The 15,765-nt window shown below is 41.8% G+C and overlaps 1 protein-coding gene across 4 annotated transcripts in view; it reads right to left on the reverse strand.

The window, feature by feature from the left end:
• chd4b (chromodomain helicase DNA binding protein 4b) overlaps nt 1–15,765 on the reverse strand; it is a 27,002-nt gene continuing 11,237 nt past the window's right edge. For 3 of the 4 annotated variants that reach the window (XM_082550774.1, XM_082550772.1, XM_082550773.1), the window contains 20 exons: nt 14,719–14,860; nt 14,385–14,634; nt 14,165–14,289; nt 13,980–14,072; nt 13,743–13,884; nt 12,441–12,610; nt 12,087–12,276; nt 10,186–10,272; nt 9,217–9,308; nt 8,944–9,077; nt 8,433–8,577; nt 8,167–8,323; nt 7,558–7,643; nt 7,228–7,468; nt 4,692–4,739; nt 4,292–4,462; nt 4,091–4,199; nt 3,089–3,221; nt 2,791–2,986; nt 1–1,249 (listed from right to left, as the gene is read on the reverse strand). In XM_082550774.1, coding sequence (XP_082406900.1) covers nt 1,047–1,249; nt 2,791–2,986; nt 3,089–3,221; nt 4,091–4,199; nt 4,292–4,462; nt 4,692–4,739; nt 7,228–7,468; nt 7,558–7,643; nt 8,167–8,323; nt 8,433–8,577; nt 8,944–9,077; nt 9,217–9,308; nt 10,186–10,272; nt 12,087–12,276; nt 12,441–12,610; nt 13,743–13,884; nt 13,980–14,072; nt 14,165–14,289; nt 14,385–14,634; nt 14,719–14,860 — 2,914 coding nt within the window. In that variant the 3' untranslated portion in view covers nt 1–1,046. The remainder of the gene's footprint in view (nt 1,250–2,790; nt 2,987–3,088; nt 3,222–4,090; nt 4,200–4,291; nt 4,463–4,691; nt 4,740–7,227; nt 7,469–7,557; nt 7,644–8,166; nt 8,324–8,432; nt 8,578–8,943; nt 9,078–9,216; nt 9,309–10,185; nt 10,273–12,086; nt 12,277–12,440; nt 12,611–13,742; nt 13,885–13,979; nt 14,073–14,164; nt 14,290–14,384; nt 14,635–14,718; nt 14,861–15,765) is intronic. The other variant, XM_082550775.1, reaches the window with a different exon arrangement.

The following is a 15,765-nucleotide window of genomic DNA, read 5'->3' on the forward strand; positions in this document are numbered from 1 at the left end:
GAGTTTTTTTTTTTTTTATTGTAGTCCATAAAAACAAACAGCAATGATAAAAACAACAGGGTGGTAACCATAATAATAATATTCAATAATGGAAAACAACATAACAATAGACAGTAAGAAATTAAATTAATTTAAGATTGCCATCAACCTCAACACCATCCCATGTACCTAAAAAGCTGGGGAGCTATTGCGAGTTTGTATTACAGGAGACTTCCCATGAAGCAAATCTGTGGTGCAGTTAGGAATGTCAAGGTGCTGTTTGGGTTTGTGAGCACAAAGAGTTGATCCCCGACTGGGTCACCAGTTGGACCAGGCAAGAGTTTGAGAAGGACGGAAGAAGAGGTAACAGATCTGACTGACTGATACAAAAGTGACAGGAACACCCTCTCAGTGTCGAGGCATTCTGCAGTAGAGATGCACGCCACTATGCCCTGTTTAACACACACATGCATACAAGAAAACACACACACCTTCACTCTGCACACACATACAGATGAGGACATTAGAGTTAAATGACTTCTAAAAAAAACATACAAACAAAAATTTCACAATTTCCTAAAGGTGAAAACAAGCACAATAAAATCCCTTGAAGTCTGGAATAATCCAAAAGTTACCACAAAGCACCAGTATACTCCAAACATGCTGCTTTCCCTCCGGTCTAAGCTTCTTCTGCTTCATTATACATATAGTTACACACACATGTTAGATCCTGCTGGAAGGACAGGTCAGTTCAGTGTTCAGGACAGAGGGGTTCAATCTGATTCCCAGTGGAGAAGAAAGACATCTGTATCTAGTCTGCCGCAAAGAAAGAGAACTGATTCTTACATTCGCTTCCGCCCTACATCTACAGTCCCAGTCTTTTCAAAATAAAGTCCAGCAGCACAGCTGATGCTCTTCTGAGTCCGGAGATGGGTTGTGGGTGCAGAGGAAGAAGTACTAACCTGACTGCTGTACATGGTGGCTGAGGGGGAAGAATTCTGCTACATGGCGGTGAGGTGTGTGCGACTGGCCTCGTTTGGGGAGTGTGAAATGTGCGCTGGGATTGGTCAGCGCGGCACCTGCATCTGCTGTGCGGTCTGTGATTGGTTCTGAGCGGTGACCTCGGGGCCCCGGCTGGCCAATCGGCTGAGGATATTCCTCTCGGACATTTGTAGCCGCACGGCCACGGGGGGTATCCTGGCGATGGTAGCTGGGAGACGGGTGACGTCGGCCTTCATGTCGCTCAGCAGTTCCTCGAGCTGTTTGAGAACTAGAAATGCAGCACAGAAATCGGCATAACAGGGGTGAGCAGCCAAATTTTGGTTTTTGGTTGAAATTAACAGTGTGGCATCCCAAAAAGCAGCAGAGGACAGAAAACAGTAAGGATGGGTTTGTAAAACTTTAACAGGAATCTTCCTGTTAAAAGGGAGTTTTTCCTTCCCACGTATGATTGTTGGGTTTTTCTCCGTATGTATTATTGTAGGGTCTACCTTACAATATAAAGCGCCTTGAGGAGACTACTGTTGTGAATTGGCGCTGTATAAATAAAATGGAATTGAACTGAATTAAATATGGAGCACAAGAGTTACACAGTATCTCTCCTTCAGTACCATTTGTAACATTTCACCAACACTCATAAAATAATGACAAATATAAACCTTACACATTTCCCAGATTGAGCTCTGTGTGAAATCAAGCTTGGAGGCAAAAGTGTCTCATCTCGTTCCAGGCCCATTACAGATGCATTGAATCCATAGTTGTGAGTTTAAAAGGCTCTTTTTCCTGAATTTGAGACAGTTTACCTCTAGACACCTTTAAACAGTGTTAATGGACAGTGCTAATTTTTGTTTATGGCGGAAATGTCTGTTTACGTAAAGTGAAACAGAATACTGGTGATGAGTTAAAATATGATGGAATATAATGGAGTTTTTGGACAAATATTTACTAAAGATTGAAATGCATTACCTACACAGCCCTTTTCTCATTCAGAAAACGTACTGTGGTAACTGAAGTAACTGAAGCAGAACTTTTAAAGCATTGAAGAATATCCAATATGTCTGCCTTCAAAAATTTCCAATGCTCACTCCTTTGTTTTTAAACGTGTGTAGCTGAAGTTGTCTACTGTCAAACAACTCAAAACACCATGACCCTGACATGTAAAGGCAATTATTCTCATCGTTGTGCTGCAGTTTTTCAAAATAACATAGTCAGAGAATTGAAAAATATAGAAAAGGCATTTCAGAAAAGAGCATCAAAAGCAAAACACAAGAAAAAAAACATTACTTTCACCATTTCATCACCACTGGATTGTGAAAAAAAATAAATTCTTCATCATTCATTCACTATTCGAATGATCTTTAAACATTACTGTTTTCACTAAACTCACATGCTTTATCAGCTCCACAAGGTCTTTTTTTTAATAAATATAAAATATGTCACATTATTGTTTCATGCTATTTAATAAAAGTAGTCTTAGTGTTAAACAGCCCCTGGCCCAACGCCGGCACAGAGGGAGAAAACTACTGCTGCTATAACTGAGACACTTTTCATTAGAAGGATAATTACTGTGAGTTCACTGTTGTCTAGGCAGCTGCAATTACGCATGTCATTATGTGCATATACTGTCATTTTGGTGAAGAAGCACCTGCAAGCAGCTGACTCTGCAGTTACTTGGTAAAAGGAAACCATGTGCAGAATAATGTCCCTTGACAGTCCCACTGTTTTAATCACGAGACTTCTCAGTGTTGCAGATATAGATTTTAAGTCAGTGAGAACTTTCGCTTTACTTTTCTGATTTGTAACGTGTCTCACCTTTATGCAGCACTGCATTGGCAGGCTTGTTTCCAGACATTGACTCTTTGCTGAGATGCTGGTGGGACTCGGCGAGACACTCCACCTCACTGAAACGTGTGTTTAGGGCCATGGAGGGGTGAGCCGGGTCCTCTGTCATGTTCAGGTAGGCCGCCCTGCGCAGCTGCTCTTCGATCACGAGCGCCTGCTCGAGTAACTGTACAGGAAACGCAGGTGGACCAGACGTGCTCAGTGAGATATGACACGCAGACAAACATTCACACAGAGAACTCAAAGGATAACCGTGTACTCGTTTCACCTTGAACCTGCGGGCCAGAAACTTGTTCTTGATCTCTAGGAAGTTGCCTCTGCTCATCTCCCCTTTGAAGGGCTCATTGAGGATGGCAAACCTCACGTCGTTCTGCACATCCTGCCACCGAGCGTAGCCGTGTCTGAGAGACGCCAAAGTCAAGAATAACAACACAGGTGTGTCTGGATGGTCAATGCCATTTAGAACAGGGTAACAATTTGGGTGGAAAGACTTTAAACATGCATCACTGTCCTTCATTCAATTAATAGCAGAGCTATTTCCAGAAGATGAACGCCTCAAATCACACACTGGTTTCTGGACATCACCATGTAAGCTTTTTTTTGTTTTTTTTGTTTTTTTTTAGACATAAGTGACTATAGTTGGACAATCCAGTGAAAGAAATCTATGCTAACTGTATGATCAAATAGAATAGTAGCACAGGTAAGTCATTTTATTTGTCAGATAATTTAACTAAAATGCTCCAAAAGGCATTAACAGCACAAACATGGAGAAGTCCAGTTCAGTTAAAGTTAGCTATCAGCTACAGAGTCTACACCGGCACACTTGTCATTTTAAGCAACTAAGCTCCTACATTTAAACCAAAAGAAAGCATTATGTGTTTCTGTAGCAGGCTGCAACTATGTAGCTCTAAAGACACTGACCAATTTTTGGAACTTGTGTATTGATTTTTCAGCTCTAGAGGCTGCTACTGGTCGAAACCACTCAAACCACTTTATAGAATTGATATCGAGATAAATCCAGGCACATCTTAATGGATCAATATTAGCTAAATCCTCTCTTTATTCAATTCTGTGGTCTGCCTGAAACGGCCTGCTGCTTAATGACAGCTGTGCTCTAATGTGATCAGTTCACTTAATATGAGTGTGAAATTTACAGTCTGTAAATGTGAAATGATATTTGGTCACCCTGTTTATAAACCTGCAACAACTTTATGCACCTATGAAGACTGAAGAACAGTGTGTTAAAGATATTGTCCGTCTGAAAGGATACTGTATGATGCCAGCAAGCAGCCAGTAGTCATGGCGGCGGTGCCAAATCTCAAAGGTCTTCTTGGTGACGGTAGCTGCTCTCTCCTCATTCTGCCACAGAGAGTGAAGCTCTGGAAAGCAAGACAGGAAGGTCAAAACAGGCAGAAACGAAACAGAAGAAAAGAGAAGAGAAAGAAGTGTGAACGGCTGCATGTGTGTCCACCTGTGAATCCTCCGTCAGCGATGTTGAACATGAACCTCTGCTTGGTGGCTTTCTTCTTCTCTTCACTGACATTAACCACAGGTGCAGCTGTTCCTCCGTCTTTGGCGTTCTCTCCATTCTGCAGTTTGCCAGACTCGTCTGGTTTCACACTGTCCTTCTCCTCTTTTTGTTCTAAAAAAGAAAAAAATTCAAATTAAACATCTTAAAGCTGTGTGAACAAAATCCATGTGTAATAAAGGGCCCAGAATTCATCAGCTGAGGAGTTGAAATCTTGTATAGTATACATTTTAATGCGCAGCTCAAGCTTAAAAGGTCAAAAATAGCAGAGAAGGTTTGTTCCAGTGCTGTCATCTGTGCTTCAAATGTAAGACAGAGTGTAGGTGTTTGACTCAGAGCTAACCTTTTTTCTCCTCTGCAGCTTCCATTTTCTCATCTTTGCCTTCATCAGCTAAAAGAAGAGAAATAAAGTTAAAGACTGAGAAGGTGAGAAAGAAACCAGAGAATACTGTACGTGGTTTAAGACAAGATAAGATGATATAAGATGGGGAAATTCACGTTATTACAGCTGCAAAACCAAGAGAGCAGGAAAAGTTAGATTCAGCATTACCTTTAACAATATATGTGTGCATATGGTTGTACCCACATATACACACACATATACATACGTAGGTATATATATATATATATATATATATATATATATATATATATATATATATATATATATATATATATATATATATATATATATATATATATATATATATATACACACACACACACATACATACACACACCCAGCACGCCCCTGCGGGCGGTTTATCCTTCAAGCTCGGGTCCTCTACCAGAGGCCTGGGAGCTTGAGGGTCCTGCGCAGTATCTTAGCTGTTCCCAGGACTGCGCTCTTCTGGACAGAGATCTCCGATGTTGTTCCCGGGATCTGCTGGAGCCACTCGCCTAGCTTGGGAGTCACCGCACCTAGTGCTCCGATTACCACGGGGACCACCGTTACCTTCACCCTCCACATCCTCTCGAGCTCTTCTCTGAGCCCTTGGTATTTCTCCAGCTTCTCGTGTTCCTTCTTCCTGATATTGCTGTCATTCGGAACCGCTACATCGATCACTACGGCCGTCTGCTTCTGTTTGTCTACCACCACTATGTCCGGTTGGTTAGCCACCACCATTTTGTCCGTCTGTATCTGGAAGTCCCACAGGATCTTAGCTCGGTCATTCTCCACCACCCTTGGGGGCATCTCCCATTTTGACCTCGGGACTTCCAGGTTATACTCGGCACAGATGTTCCTGTACACTATGCCGGCCACTTGGTTATGGCGTTCCATGTATGCCTTGCCTGCTAGCATCTTGCACCCTGCTGTTATGTGCTGGATTGTCTCTGGGGCATCTTTACACAGCCTGCACCTGGGGTCTTGCCTGGTGTGATAGACCCCAGCCTCTATGGATCTTGTACTCAGAGCTTGTTCTTGTGCTGCCATGATTAGTGCCTCTGTGCTGTCTTTCAGTCCAGCTTTGTCCAGCCACTGGTAGGATTTCTGGATATCAGCCACCTCCTCTATCTGCCGGTGGTACATACCGTGCAGGGGCCTGTCCTTCCATGATGGTTCCTCGTCTCCCTCCTCTTTCTTGGGTTTCTGCTGCCTGAGGTATTCACTGAGCACTCGGTCAGAAGGGACTGCTCTCACAGCTAGAGATTGACGAGTATATATATATATATATATATATATATATATATATATATACATACACATACACATACACACACACACACCTTTCAGCAGCAAAATGGGATCTTGCGTGGTGTAGTCGTTGAACGTTGATATCAGGACAGAGAGTAAAGAAAGCATTGTGCAGTTTCATTGTAACTATTGCAGATTACGATATAATAGAACCAGTGTGTGCATATATGTATACACATGTGTATTTTTAAATGTGGTCTGCTGCTGTTCTTCACTGTCGAAGGAACAACCTCCTAAATCTCCCCTTCATACTTTGTAGGTGTGGCCAGCCTGTCACTGACGGAGCTGCTCAGTGCTTTCAGGGTGGTCTGCATGGGGTGGGAGGTGATCTCTAACAGGGACGACAGCTTAGCCACACCATTCTCCTGTGGCTCACTACCTCCACTGCTTTAAGAGGACATCACAGAACAGAGCTGGGGGTCTCGATCTGCTTGTTCAGTTTCTTTTTGTTACCAGCAGAGATACTGCTGCCCCAGCCCAATGCCATCAGTGTCATAAAAGGTCTTAAGGAGCTCCCCCTGCACTTCCAAAGACCTACGTATCTGCAGCAGACACATCCTGCTCTTTCCTTTTAATGGCATTTATGCTGTTAGTACATTCCCATTATTGATCACATGAACATCACCATCCATGTTTTCTATCAAGAGACGGTCACATGGAGAAGTAAGGTGGGATTTTTCCCTTTGCCCCATAACAGTGCACATTCTGCTCGGCTTATTTTTTATTGAAGTTCTTCATTAAGGCAATTTTTATGTTTCAGATTCACCTGACATCTAAGTGTAGTCTGTATACACCCATGAACATGTGAACATTCTGGATGTCCAATTTTTATTTTACCTTTATTTATACAGGTAAATCTCACGAGGTCTCATTTTCAAGAGCAACCTGTTTAATAGTAAACAACAAGGTACTGAGACAAAATGTCAATTCTGCAAAACATGGATCAAATCTTTTTCATTTTGTAACGTTATTTAAGTGGAGTGAGACTATGAAACTGACAATGGACCACAACTGAGACGAAGCTTAAAAGTGACCTCCAATGGTCCTGTACTGTCCCTTTAAATGTGAGTAAGCAGGACTTTCAAGAGAAAACCAGAATAAAAATGGATATTTTGCAGACTAAAAGGCCTTAAAAGCTTTTTGTACTGTTAAAAACAGATGTTACAATCATCGTGTGCCTCACCTCTAGACCTGCCCTCCACTAAATCAGTCTTGCTCTCTGAACCTTCACCCTTGATGTCGGCAGAAGCGTCCTTCTCCACAGACTTCTCCTCTTTCTCTTTGCTCAGGTCTTCAGCTTCTTTCTCTTTCCCTTCAACTCCATCTGTCTCCTTCTCTCTGTCCTCCTTCTCTGCAGCAGAGTCTGCTTCCTCTTTCTTGTCCAGAACGGGGGATTTTTCAGACTCATCTGGGATTTCAATAATCTAGGCAAGAGATGGACAAAATAAAAGGAGATATATCTTCAAACTGTGCAATAGCTGAAGTGAAAGCAGAAGTTGAGAGCAGAATTTACCTCTGGATCATCTGCCTTCTTAGCAGCTTTGCCATCCTCTCCCTCCTTCTTCGTGTCTTCCTTGTCCTCTGACTTAGACAAATCCTCTGAAAACAGAAAGCACATGATATTACAGATATGGGGGGAGTGCTTTAATCTGTTATGTATACAACTAATTAGGATTCCTATTTAACATTTAATCTTAACAAGTGTGTGTTTCTTGGCCTATAACTTATTCATTGTAGTCTTTCCAAATGCATCCACAAGAGGGAGCAAATCTGGAAAATCTCTGGGGGTCAAAACAAACCTGATTGAATAATTACTTCTGAGGGCAAAACACGAAAATATCTCTTACACATCAAACAGTTATTTCAGGGTTAGTTGAGTCTTAAACATAGAATTCACATTACATCTGGTTCAAAACTAAGGTGAAGTATGTGGTGATGAGGTTACAGCTCAGAGGAAATGACAATGTGTTTCATCGTCACGAGTGTCCCCTTCTTACAACATGTAGTCAGAGTGTCAGAAACAGAGTCTAATTATAATGCATGCATCGTGTACTGAGTCTAAAAAAATGTTAACATTTGTTTAAAAAGCTCAGTAGTGAGTGCAAATAGTGTGTGTGTTTACCCGGCACAGGAGTGTTGGGCTGTGTGTCTGCAGGAGTCCCTGTGGAAGGAGTCTTTGGGTCTTCTCCTGCAGCCAAAGCTGCGGCTCTTTTGTTTTCCTCCAACTCGGCCATCCAGGGCATCGACCACTGACCATTCACATGTTCAAACTCCTGCACCTGTTAAACAACATGTGACTCAATGATTAAGAGTTTGGATAATTTAGACCACATTCTCAAGCAGGGCGACACTATTTTTACCATTTCTACTGGAGCTGTTGAACCGTACCTTTTTCCGTATGAGTGACATCACACCGATGCGAGTGAGCACGTGCTGTCTTGACAGACCCTCCCGAGGGACGCCGTCAGCAAACGTCTCGGCTCCGTCGGCCCCCGGCTCACAAAGGTGACGCATGAACAGAGACACATAGGCCCTGCAAAGAAAGCATGACATACTGAATAAATTTGAGCCAGGTGTATTTTATATTGCAGAGAGACAACATGCTAATTAAGCTGAATGTAACTATCCTGCTAGTATTTAGTACTAAGAGACTTCACGTTCTAATGGCTCAGTTACCAGTTTTAACAATAATTACTTTAGACAGTTGGCCAATTTATAAAACTGTCATTAACGGAACAGCTTAAACCTTTAACTGTGTAGACAAGTTTACAAATTTGAGCAGATGATTGATACTAAAAATTAGGTTCATAACAAAAAAAACAAAAAAAAGCACTTTACCTTGATATTAGACTGCACCCATAACAGTAGGAAAATTATAAAAAACACCCATCAGACTCACTTGAATTCTTTCTCTGACTTTCCTCGTAGGTCTCTGACCAGCCACTGGTTAGTAAAGGCATCTTGGGGAGGCATCCCATAACGCATCACTGCATTTAAGAAAGCCTTCCTCTGCCGTGCGTTGAATCCCAGCACCTGACAGGTAAGAGGTCAAAATGTAAAAGAAAAGCTTAATAGAAAGACAACAGAAAGATGTGACTCCTCCACCACTGTGCAGTTAATTTTTTTCCCTTGCACATTCACTCTTGTCTCGTGGAAGGAACCAAAAACTCACCTCGATGTTCCCACCAACCCTGGCCAACAGTGGGGGTAGAGGCTTGTCCCGGTCGTTCCTCAGCCCTTTGCGGTTTGGCCTGCGGGCATTGGCTATGAGCAAAGAAGCACGGTTAGTTAGTCTGTCTGAAGGCCTGAAAGTCAGCGCCAACTCCACCGAAGCCATGAGGACGAAAAGTTGAACAGTAAATTTTGCATGATGCATGATCGTGTGTGCACTTATCATCCTAAACTTTCCACTTACGGCTCATTGGCTCACTCTGATCCTGCTGAAGCTGGCCCTCTCTCCACACTTTACAATAAACGTTTCTTGAAGCGCAACGCTTTCAGAAAATTTACTACTGAAAGCAATCTGGCAGTACACATCATTTAATAAAACTCCAGTTACAGTAAGAAAAATACAACTGGTATATAAATGCACACCTTATAGCACCTTTTAATTGGAAAATAAATTTTTTACAACATGTTTATTAACGGATACAAATTTAATAAATAAAAGTGAACAGTTATATAAACAATTAATATAAACACAAACAATTTAATCTGCAAAGCAGATTAAAGGACTGGGAAACCATTGATCTTAATTTTCTTTCCCTGTTTCCTTCTCTTATGCTTTTTCCTTTCCTTTTTCTTTCTGCCTTGCTTTGCCTCTCTACGCTCAACGCAGATGATGCAGTCACATTTCCTTTTTCGGCAGTTGTTGTTGAGGTTGTCGAGGAGGATATCATAGCTCTCGTCTGAATCTGAATAAACATCTGCGGGGGTGTTGGAAGGATGTTAGTGAATTATGTATCTCAGATGTGGAAAGACTTCTTATCATCGGTTAATAATCTGAACAGGAACCTCCGCCTCCATGTCAGCTTGTTATGATCAATAACTTCACTCAACTCCATCTTTATGACTAATGCCAAACTCCTCAGAGCACAGACGTCCCAGTGTGAAAGATCTCCAACGGTTGTAACCAACTTACCTTCAGTCCGTTCATCAAAGTCCTCATCGCCCTCCTCTGAGGCCACCGAGTAATCGGACTGGTTATCAGACTGATCCTCCTGCCAGTCTAAAGAGACCACAGAGAAATGATGAGATGAGCGAGGAGAAAATACCAAAAAGGACAAAACTCTTCCCCACCAGGTCTGAATCTAACTGATCAACAACGAGATAAAAGTACACATACGAGTACACAATAAAAGTAACTCCTTTCAGAGGTTTAATCACAGGTTAGTAAGAGTTCAACCAGTAGGGGGAGTTACCGTGTTAAAACTGCATTTGAACTACTAGATTACTGCCACTGATTAGCTTTGACTGCTGCAATAAACAAAAAGAAAAGATCCTTCACTGATGTTGTTAATGTTTACACAGCTATATGCAAGTGAAAAGCCTACTGTGGCTCTAACAGCTTTGGGTTTTGGTTTATTTGGGGGCTGAGACAGGAAAAAAAACAGATCATTAAAACAAAACTAGTTCAACTGCTTCTGTGTTTTGCAGTTTGAGGTTTGTTTCTTCAGAATTGTCACTCTCCCAAAATAAGGTCTTAAAATGTGAAGCAGAAGGGTTCGGGAGAGGACTGTAGCTTTGGTGATTTTATCAACAAATCCTAATACACGTTCATGTTATTGCTTTTCCTGGACCTCCAAAATCTACATGAATAGTATGGACTTTTTTTATATATATAATTAATATTAAAACTTAACATATTTGAACAGAACCTTGTTGAAAGCTGCACTTATTACAATTGCCATGGCTTGTTGTTTCCAGCTAATAATGTCCCTGTCTGTCATATATGATCTCTGACAATGGAGTTCACTGAATGGAATAATGTTTGAGAGCAAATAAGCACTGAATGAATGGAATACAGGCAACTGATAATTGATTTCCTCCTCTTATTAATGTTTGCATGTTTTTCTGCAAGTTTCAAGATGTAAAACTATAACATCAAGATTTTGCAGACCTGAGTCATGTGCATGATCTCCCCTTCCCCCTCTATGTCTACACTGCGTTTACACTCAGAAAAAAAGAAAAGAGGTCAGTTCAAAACCAGTGGAGGCCTGTTTTTCCCCACACAGGAAATTAATGATAAAGGTTGCAGAAAAAAGTTGACCCTATGAGCAGAATCTCCCTTCGATAGACTGCACTCCATCTCTCTTCTTATGAGAGCTGGGACAGGCTCCAGTCCAACTCCCAGGACCCTGCGGTTAAATTGGTCGGATGGATGAGGAGAATAAAAAGCAAACAGTCCGTGACAGATGCATTTTCTCATGTCTGTGCAATCAGACATCATACAGACTACACTCAGGAGCTGGCAGGTTAATCTCCACTTAATGGGCGATCACACACAGCTCAGCTGAGTGACGTCTAAGAAATGTTTATCAGCACATGAGTGAAAATGGCTGTTGTGTTGTTTGCTGTGCCCTATCGCACGCTCTGCCTGTGCATCCAGCCCAATCTGCTGCTGCCCCCTACTGTTTTAATGCTAAACCAACGGCTGTACTGCAAAAATATTCCCTTTGTGCCATTTTCTAGTCCGAGCAAATTACATCTAGAAAAGGGGCCTTAACTACCTACAATGTGAGTCCGTCTATCCACCTATTTTGTGTGAACGTATCTCCTAAAGGAAGGCGACACATTTCTGGCTTAGTGAGAGGCCTTATCCTTCTGAAAAAATCGATTTTAAACTGGTCTAAACATTTAAAAATAACATCAACTACCACATTTCTACACCCGAGCACAAACTAAAACAAAACTTCATGCCATAATCTCACTGTCGCTGCTACTATATTACCACCACATCAACACCACACAAACACAAATCCACCACTGGTACTGCACTCCACACACGCACAAGAAGAGGTTGCATTATATATTGTTCTGTACCCTGTCTTATACCTCGGTCCTCCTGGGAGCCATCATTGTAGTTGACTGGCTTTCGAGTTCTTTTGCCTTTGCCCAAATTGCGGGCGAGATCCTCCTGCTGTTGCTCGTAGTGGTGCCGAAGCAGCTTCTCCCAGTAGTCTGGATCAACACTTTCCTCCTGCTTGATCACCTCCCTTTCCACCTCCTCCTCCTTTAAAACATTTTTTTTTAATACAGTGCACATAAAGACTGTTTGTTCGTGCGTAGACTTGGAGTTTGACTACTAAAGATGCTCTAAAAATGACAAAAAACTAAAGCCCGATAGGTAAAGTGATATGCTCATATACGCACATTGTAGCCATGCTAATACTGTACCTCATCATCTTCATCTTTCACCACATACTGTGCCACTTTGAACGAGCTGAGGTATTCGTTCATGCTCTGGAGCTCAGTGTCGTCTGTGGCATCCTGGTTCCTGTCAAGCAAACGATCAATTGCCTGATCATCGTAGTGGATCACACTGCTGTCATCCTCCTTGTTGTCCCCTGAAAGTAGAATAAGTGGAAAAAGAAGGAAGGATAGGAGGAAGAGAAATTTGAATTTAATGCTCAAAACATCTCTGGCATCCCAGTGGAGAAGTCATAATTCCACCTCTTTCTCTTTGCTTTTACACACAATGCAACTAGTGATGCGCAGAACCAGTCGACTGGATAATTAACCAATAAAACTTTGCTGCTTTCACTACTCTGCACCAGGGATAGTTGTTTAAACTAGTCATTCATATTTTTTTGTATAAGCCAATCAACCCCACTCCCCACCCCCATCTCTGACAGGAAGTTTTAAACAAGTACTGTGGAAAATAACAGATAAGAGACCTGCAAACCAGCAAAGTTCTGCACTATCTTGATCTAGAAAATGAAACAGCTGTGAGCTGAAGAGTAAACTGACATATAACCACTCAACTGGAGCAATGCATAAACCACATTCTGCAGTGTGGACGCTATGGCCTAATTTAGATTTCTGTGGTGAATCTCTGTAGATTCTATGACTTAACCTACGCAAGTGGCCAATATTGATGCTGGTATATATGCTTGTGTGTGGAGTATTATGTGACAGTTACCTGTGGTCATGTCTCGGCTTCTTATATGCGGTGCCAGCCGGCAGAACTAAATAAAATGCTGTGACTTTTTCCCCTCCTCAGTCCTTGCTCTGTGTTGTGTCTGGTTTTTTTTCAAGGGCAAACATATTTAACTTTTTCCACTTCTTTGCACATTCCCATTACGTCTAATCGGATAGTTTCAGCAATCCTCCAGGAATTTGCTGACATTTGTTAGTCCTTTTATCGATCCTATGATTATTATTCCTATTGAGGGGCTCATTGTTATTCTCTCACTGATCAATTTCAAAGCTGCAGTGAAAACATAGCTGTAGATGCACAGGAGTACTGAACAGGTACATCACATCAGGTGACTCTGTAGGCTTTCAGATGGCTTTGCAGATACAACATAACTATAGGATAGATTAACCAGACATACAGAGAAAGAGGCTCCCAGTGCTAAAATTAATATCAGCCCCACTCACCAAACTAAGCGGACAGTGTGTGTGTGTGTGTGTGTGTGTGTGTGTGTGTGTGTGTGTGTGCGCGCGCCATCTGTCAGAGGCTCAACACTGACTCACCATCTCCAATTTCATCTTTAAACAGTTCTTCAGTTCCAAACTTGAGGATGTCATCAAGCTCCTGCTTGGACATGGAGCCCATCTTAGATCCGAGGCCGGGTCGCACCACCAGGTGGGTGAGCATCATCTTCTTCTTTGCCACCTGGTGGAAGCAAGAAGGTGGAGGTCAAGCTACCAGTCAATATGTGATCATTGCAATTCAACACATTTGCTAAAGTGGTGTTAATTTTCACAGACCTGTGTTATCCTCTCCTCCACAGACGCTTTGGTAACAAAGCGATAAATCATCACTTTCCTGTTCTGGCCAATACGATGAGCTCTGCTGAAGGCCTGTGAAGCACACATGAAACACAGCATAATCACCCCTCAAAATAAACGCTCACACTGGCGCAGATGTGAGGTTAGTCATGTGGTTTGCATACCTGGATGTCATTGTGGGGATTCCAGTCGGAGTCATAGATAATAACAGTATCAGCAGAAGCGAGGTTAATGCCCAAACCACCAGCTCTGGTAGAGAGGAGGAAGGCAAACTGCTGAGCACCAGGAGCTGTTGGAAAGAGGAGCAAAATTAAAATTAGAAAAACAGACATGAACTCTGCTGTCCTGAGAGGCAAAACTGACAAATAGCTAAACACGCCTCACCATTAAAGCGATCAATGGCCTCCTGTCTCAAGTTGCCAGTGACTCCTCCATCAATCCTCTCATATTTGTAACCCTCGTTCTCCAGGAAGTCCTCTAGCAAGTCGAGCATTTTAGTCATCTGGGAGAAAACCAAAACCCTGTGGCCTCCTTCTTTCAGCCGTCTCATCATCTTCTGGAGCAGCATCAGTTTCCCTGAAGACTTGGTCAGGGCAGTGCCTTCATACATGCCATTTGGAAGTTTTGGCGCTTCCTGAAATTAAGGAAGTGATGTCTTAAACAAGTTTAAAAGAAACACGAAAAAACTAAATTAAACTAAATGTATAAAAAAACATACATTGGCAGCTGCTGGAAAGAGGTAGGGGTGGTTACAGCACTTTTTGAGGTCCATCACAACATTGAGCAGAGATACTTGATTTCCTCCTCCACGAGTGTTCAGGGCCTCAAAGTTACGTGTTAAAATGAACTTGTAGTATTTCCTGAAGTACAAAAAGAGAAGTAAAAGAAGCGTGAAAAAATAGACTGCAAAGATAAAACAAAGGAAAACATGAGCAGGATTAAAGCTTCAAGGGTGACATGTTATGCTCATGTTGCTGCAAATGGTTCTATATGAAGTTTGTATTATTCACAGTTGAAAATAATATTCATCTATCTTATACTGGGCATTGCTGCAAGCCCTCATTTTAACCTCTACATGAAACAAACAGTTTAAGCTTCCCTCCGAACCACCTTCTGACTGACTGCCGCTTGCAAACAGAAGACAGTTATGAATGTCGAGTTGAGCTTAGTGCCTAAGAGGAGACCATCTTATGATGTGTTCAAATCAAAAACCAAGCCTGTTGCACAATTCCATACAAGGTTTTATGCAAAGACTATGGATTGTTTCCACATTGCAAAGAATACATGTTACTGTCAATCTAATTGCAGCTATCAGTAGTATTTATTACATTTACTCCTTCTCCTCCAACTCATAGCAAATATTTGTGGGTTTCCAAAACCATCAGACAGAATCTGTGACCAGCACAAGGGGAAACTTTGCTTTGTCTTTTCTTTGACCACAACATTAGGAATATCCCCTTTCACTGTCGACAGCAGAAAAACTGTCTGAGCTGTTTGAAGTCTGAGCTTCAGGCTCACAGGTATAACTCTGCCATACTCTGGGCACATTATTTGAAACTATGGCATGTTTAATTCAATTAATTTTAATTTTATTTATATACTGCCAAATTAACAACTGTCACCTCAAGGTGCTTTATATTGTAAGGTAAAGACCCTACAACAATACAGAGAAAACTCCAACAATCAATGAGCCTTTATGAGCAAGCACTTGGCGACAGTGGGAAAGAAAAACTTCCTTTTTTCATTTTTCCAAACATATATTTGC

The sequence above is a fragment of the Aulonocara stuartgranti genome (assembly GCF_965226115.1).
Source record: "Aulonocara stuartgranti genome assembly, chromosome: 11".
Lineage (NCBI taxonomy): Eukaryota > Metazoa > Chordata > Actinopteri > Cichliformes > Cichlidae > Aulonocara > Aulonocara stuartgranti.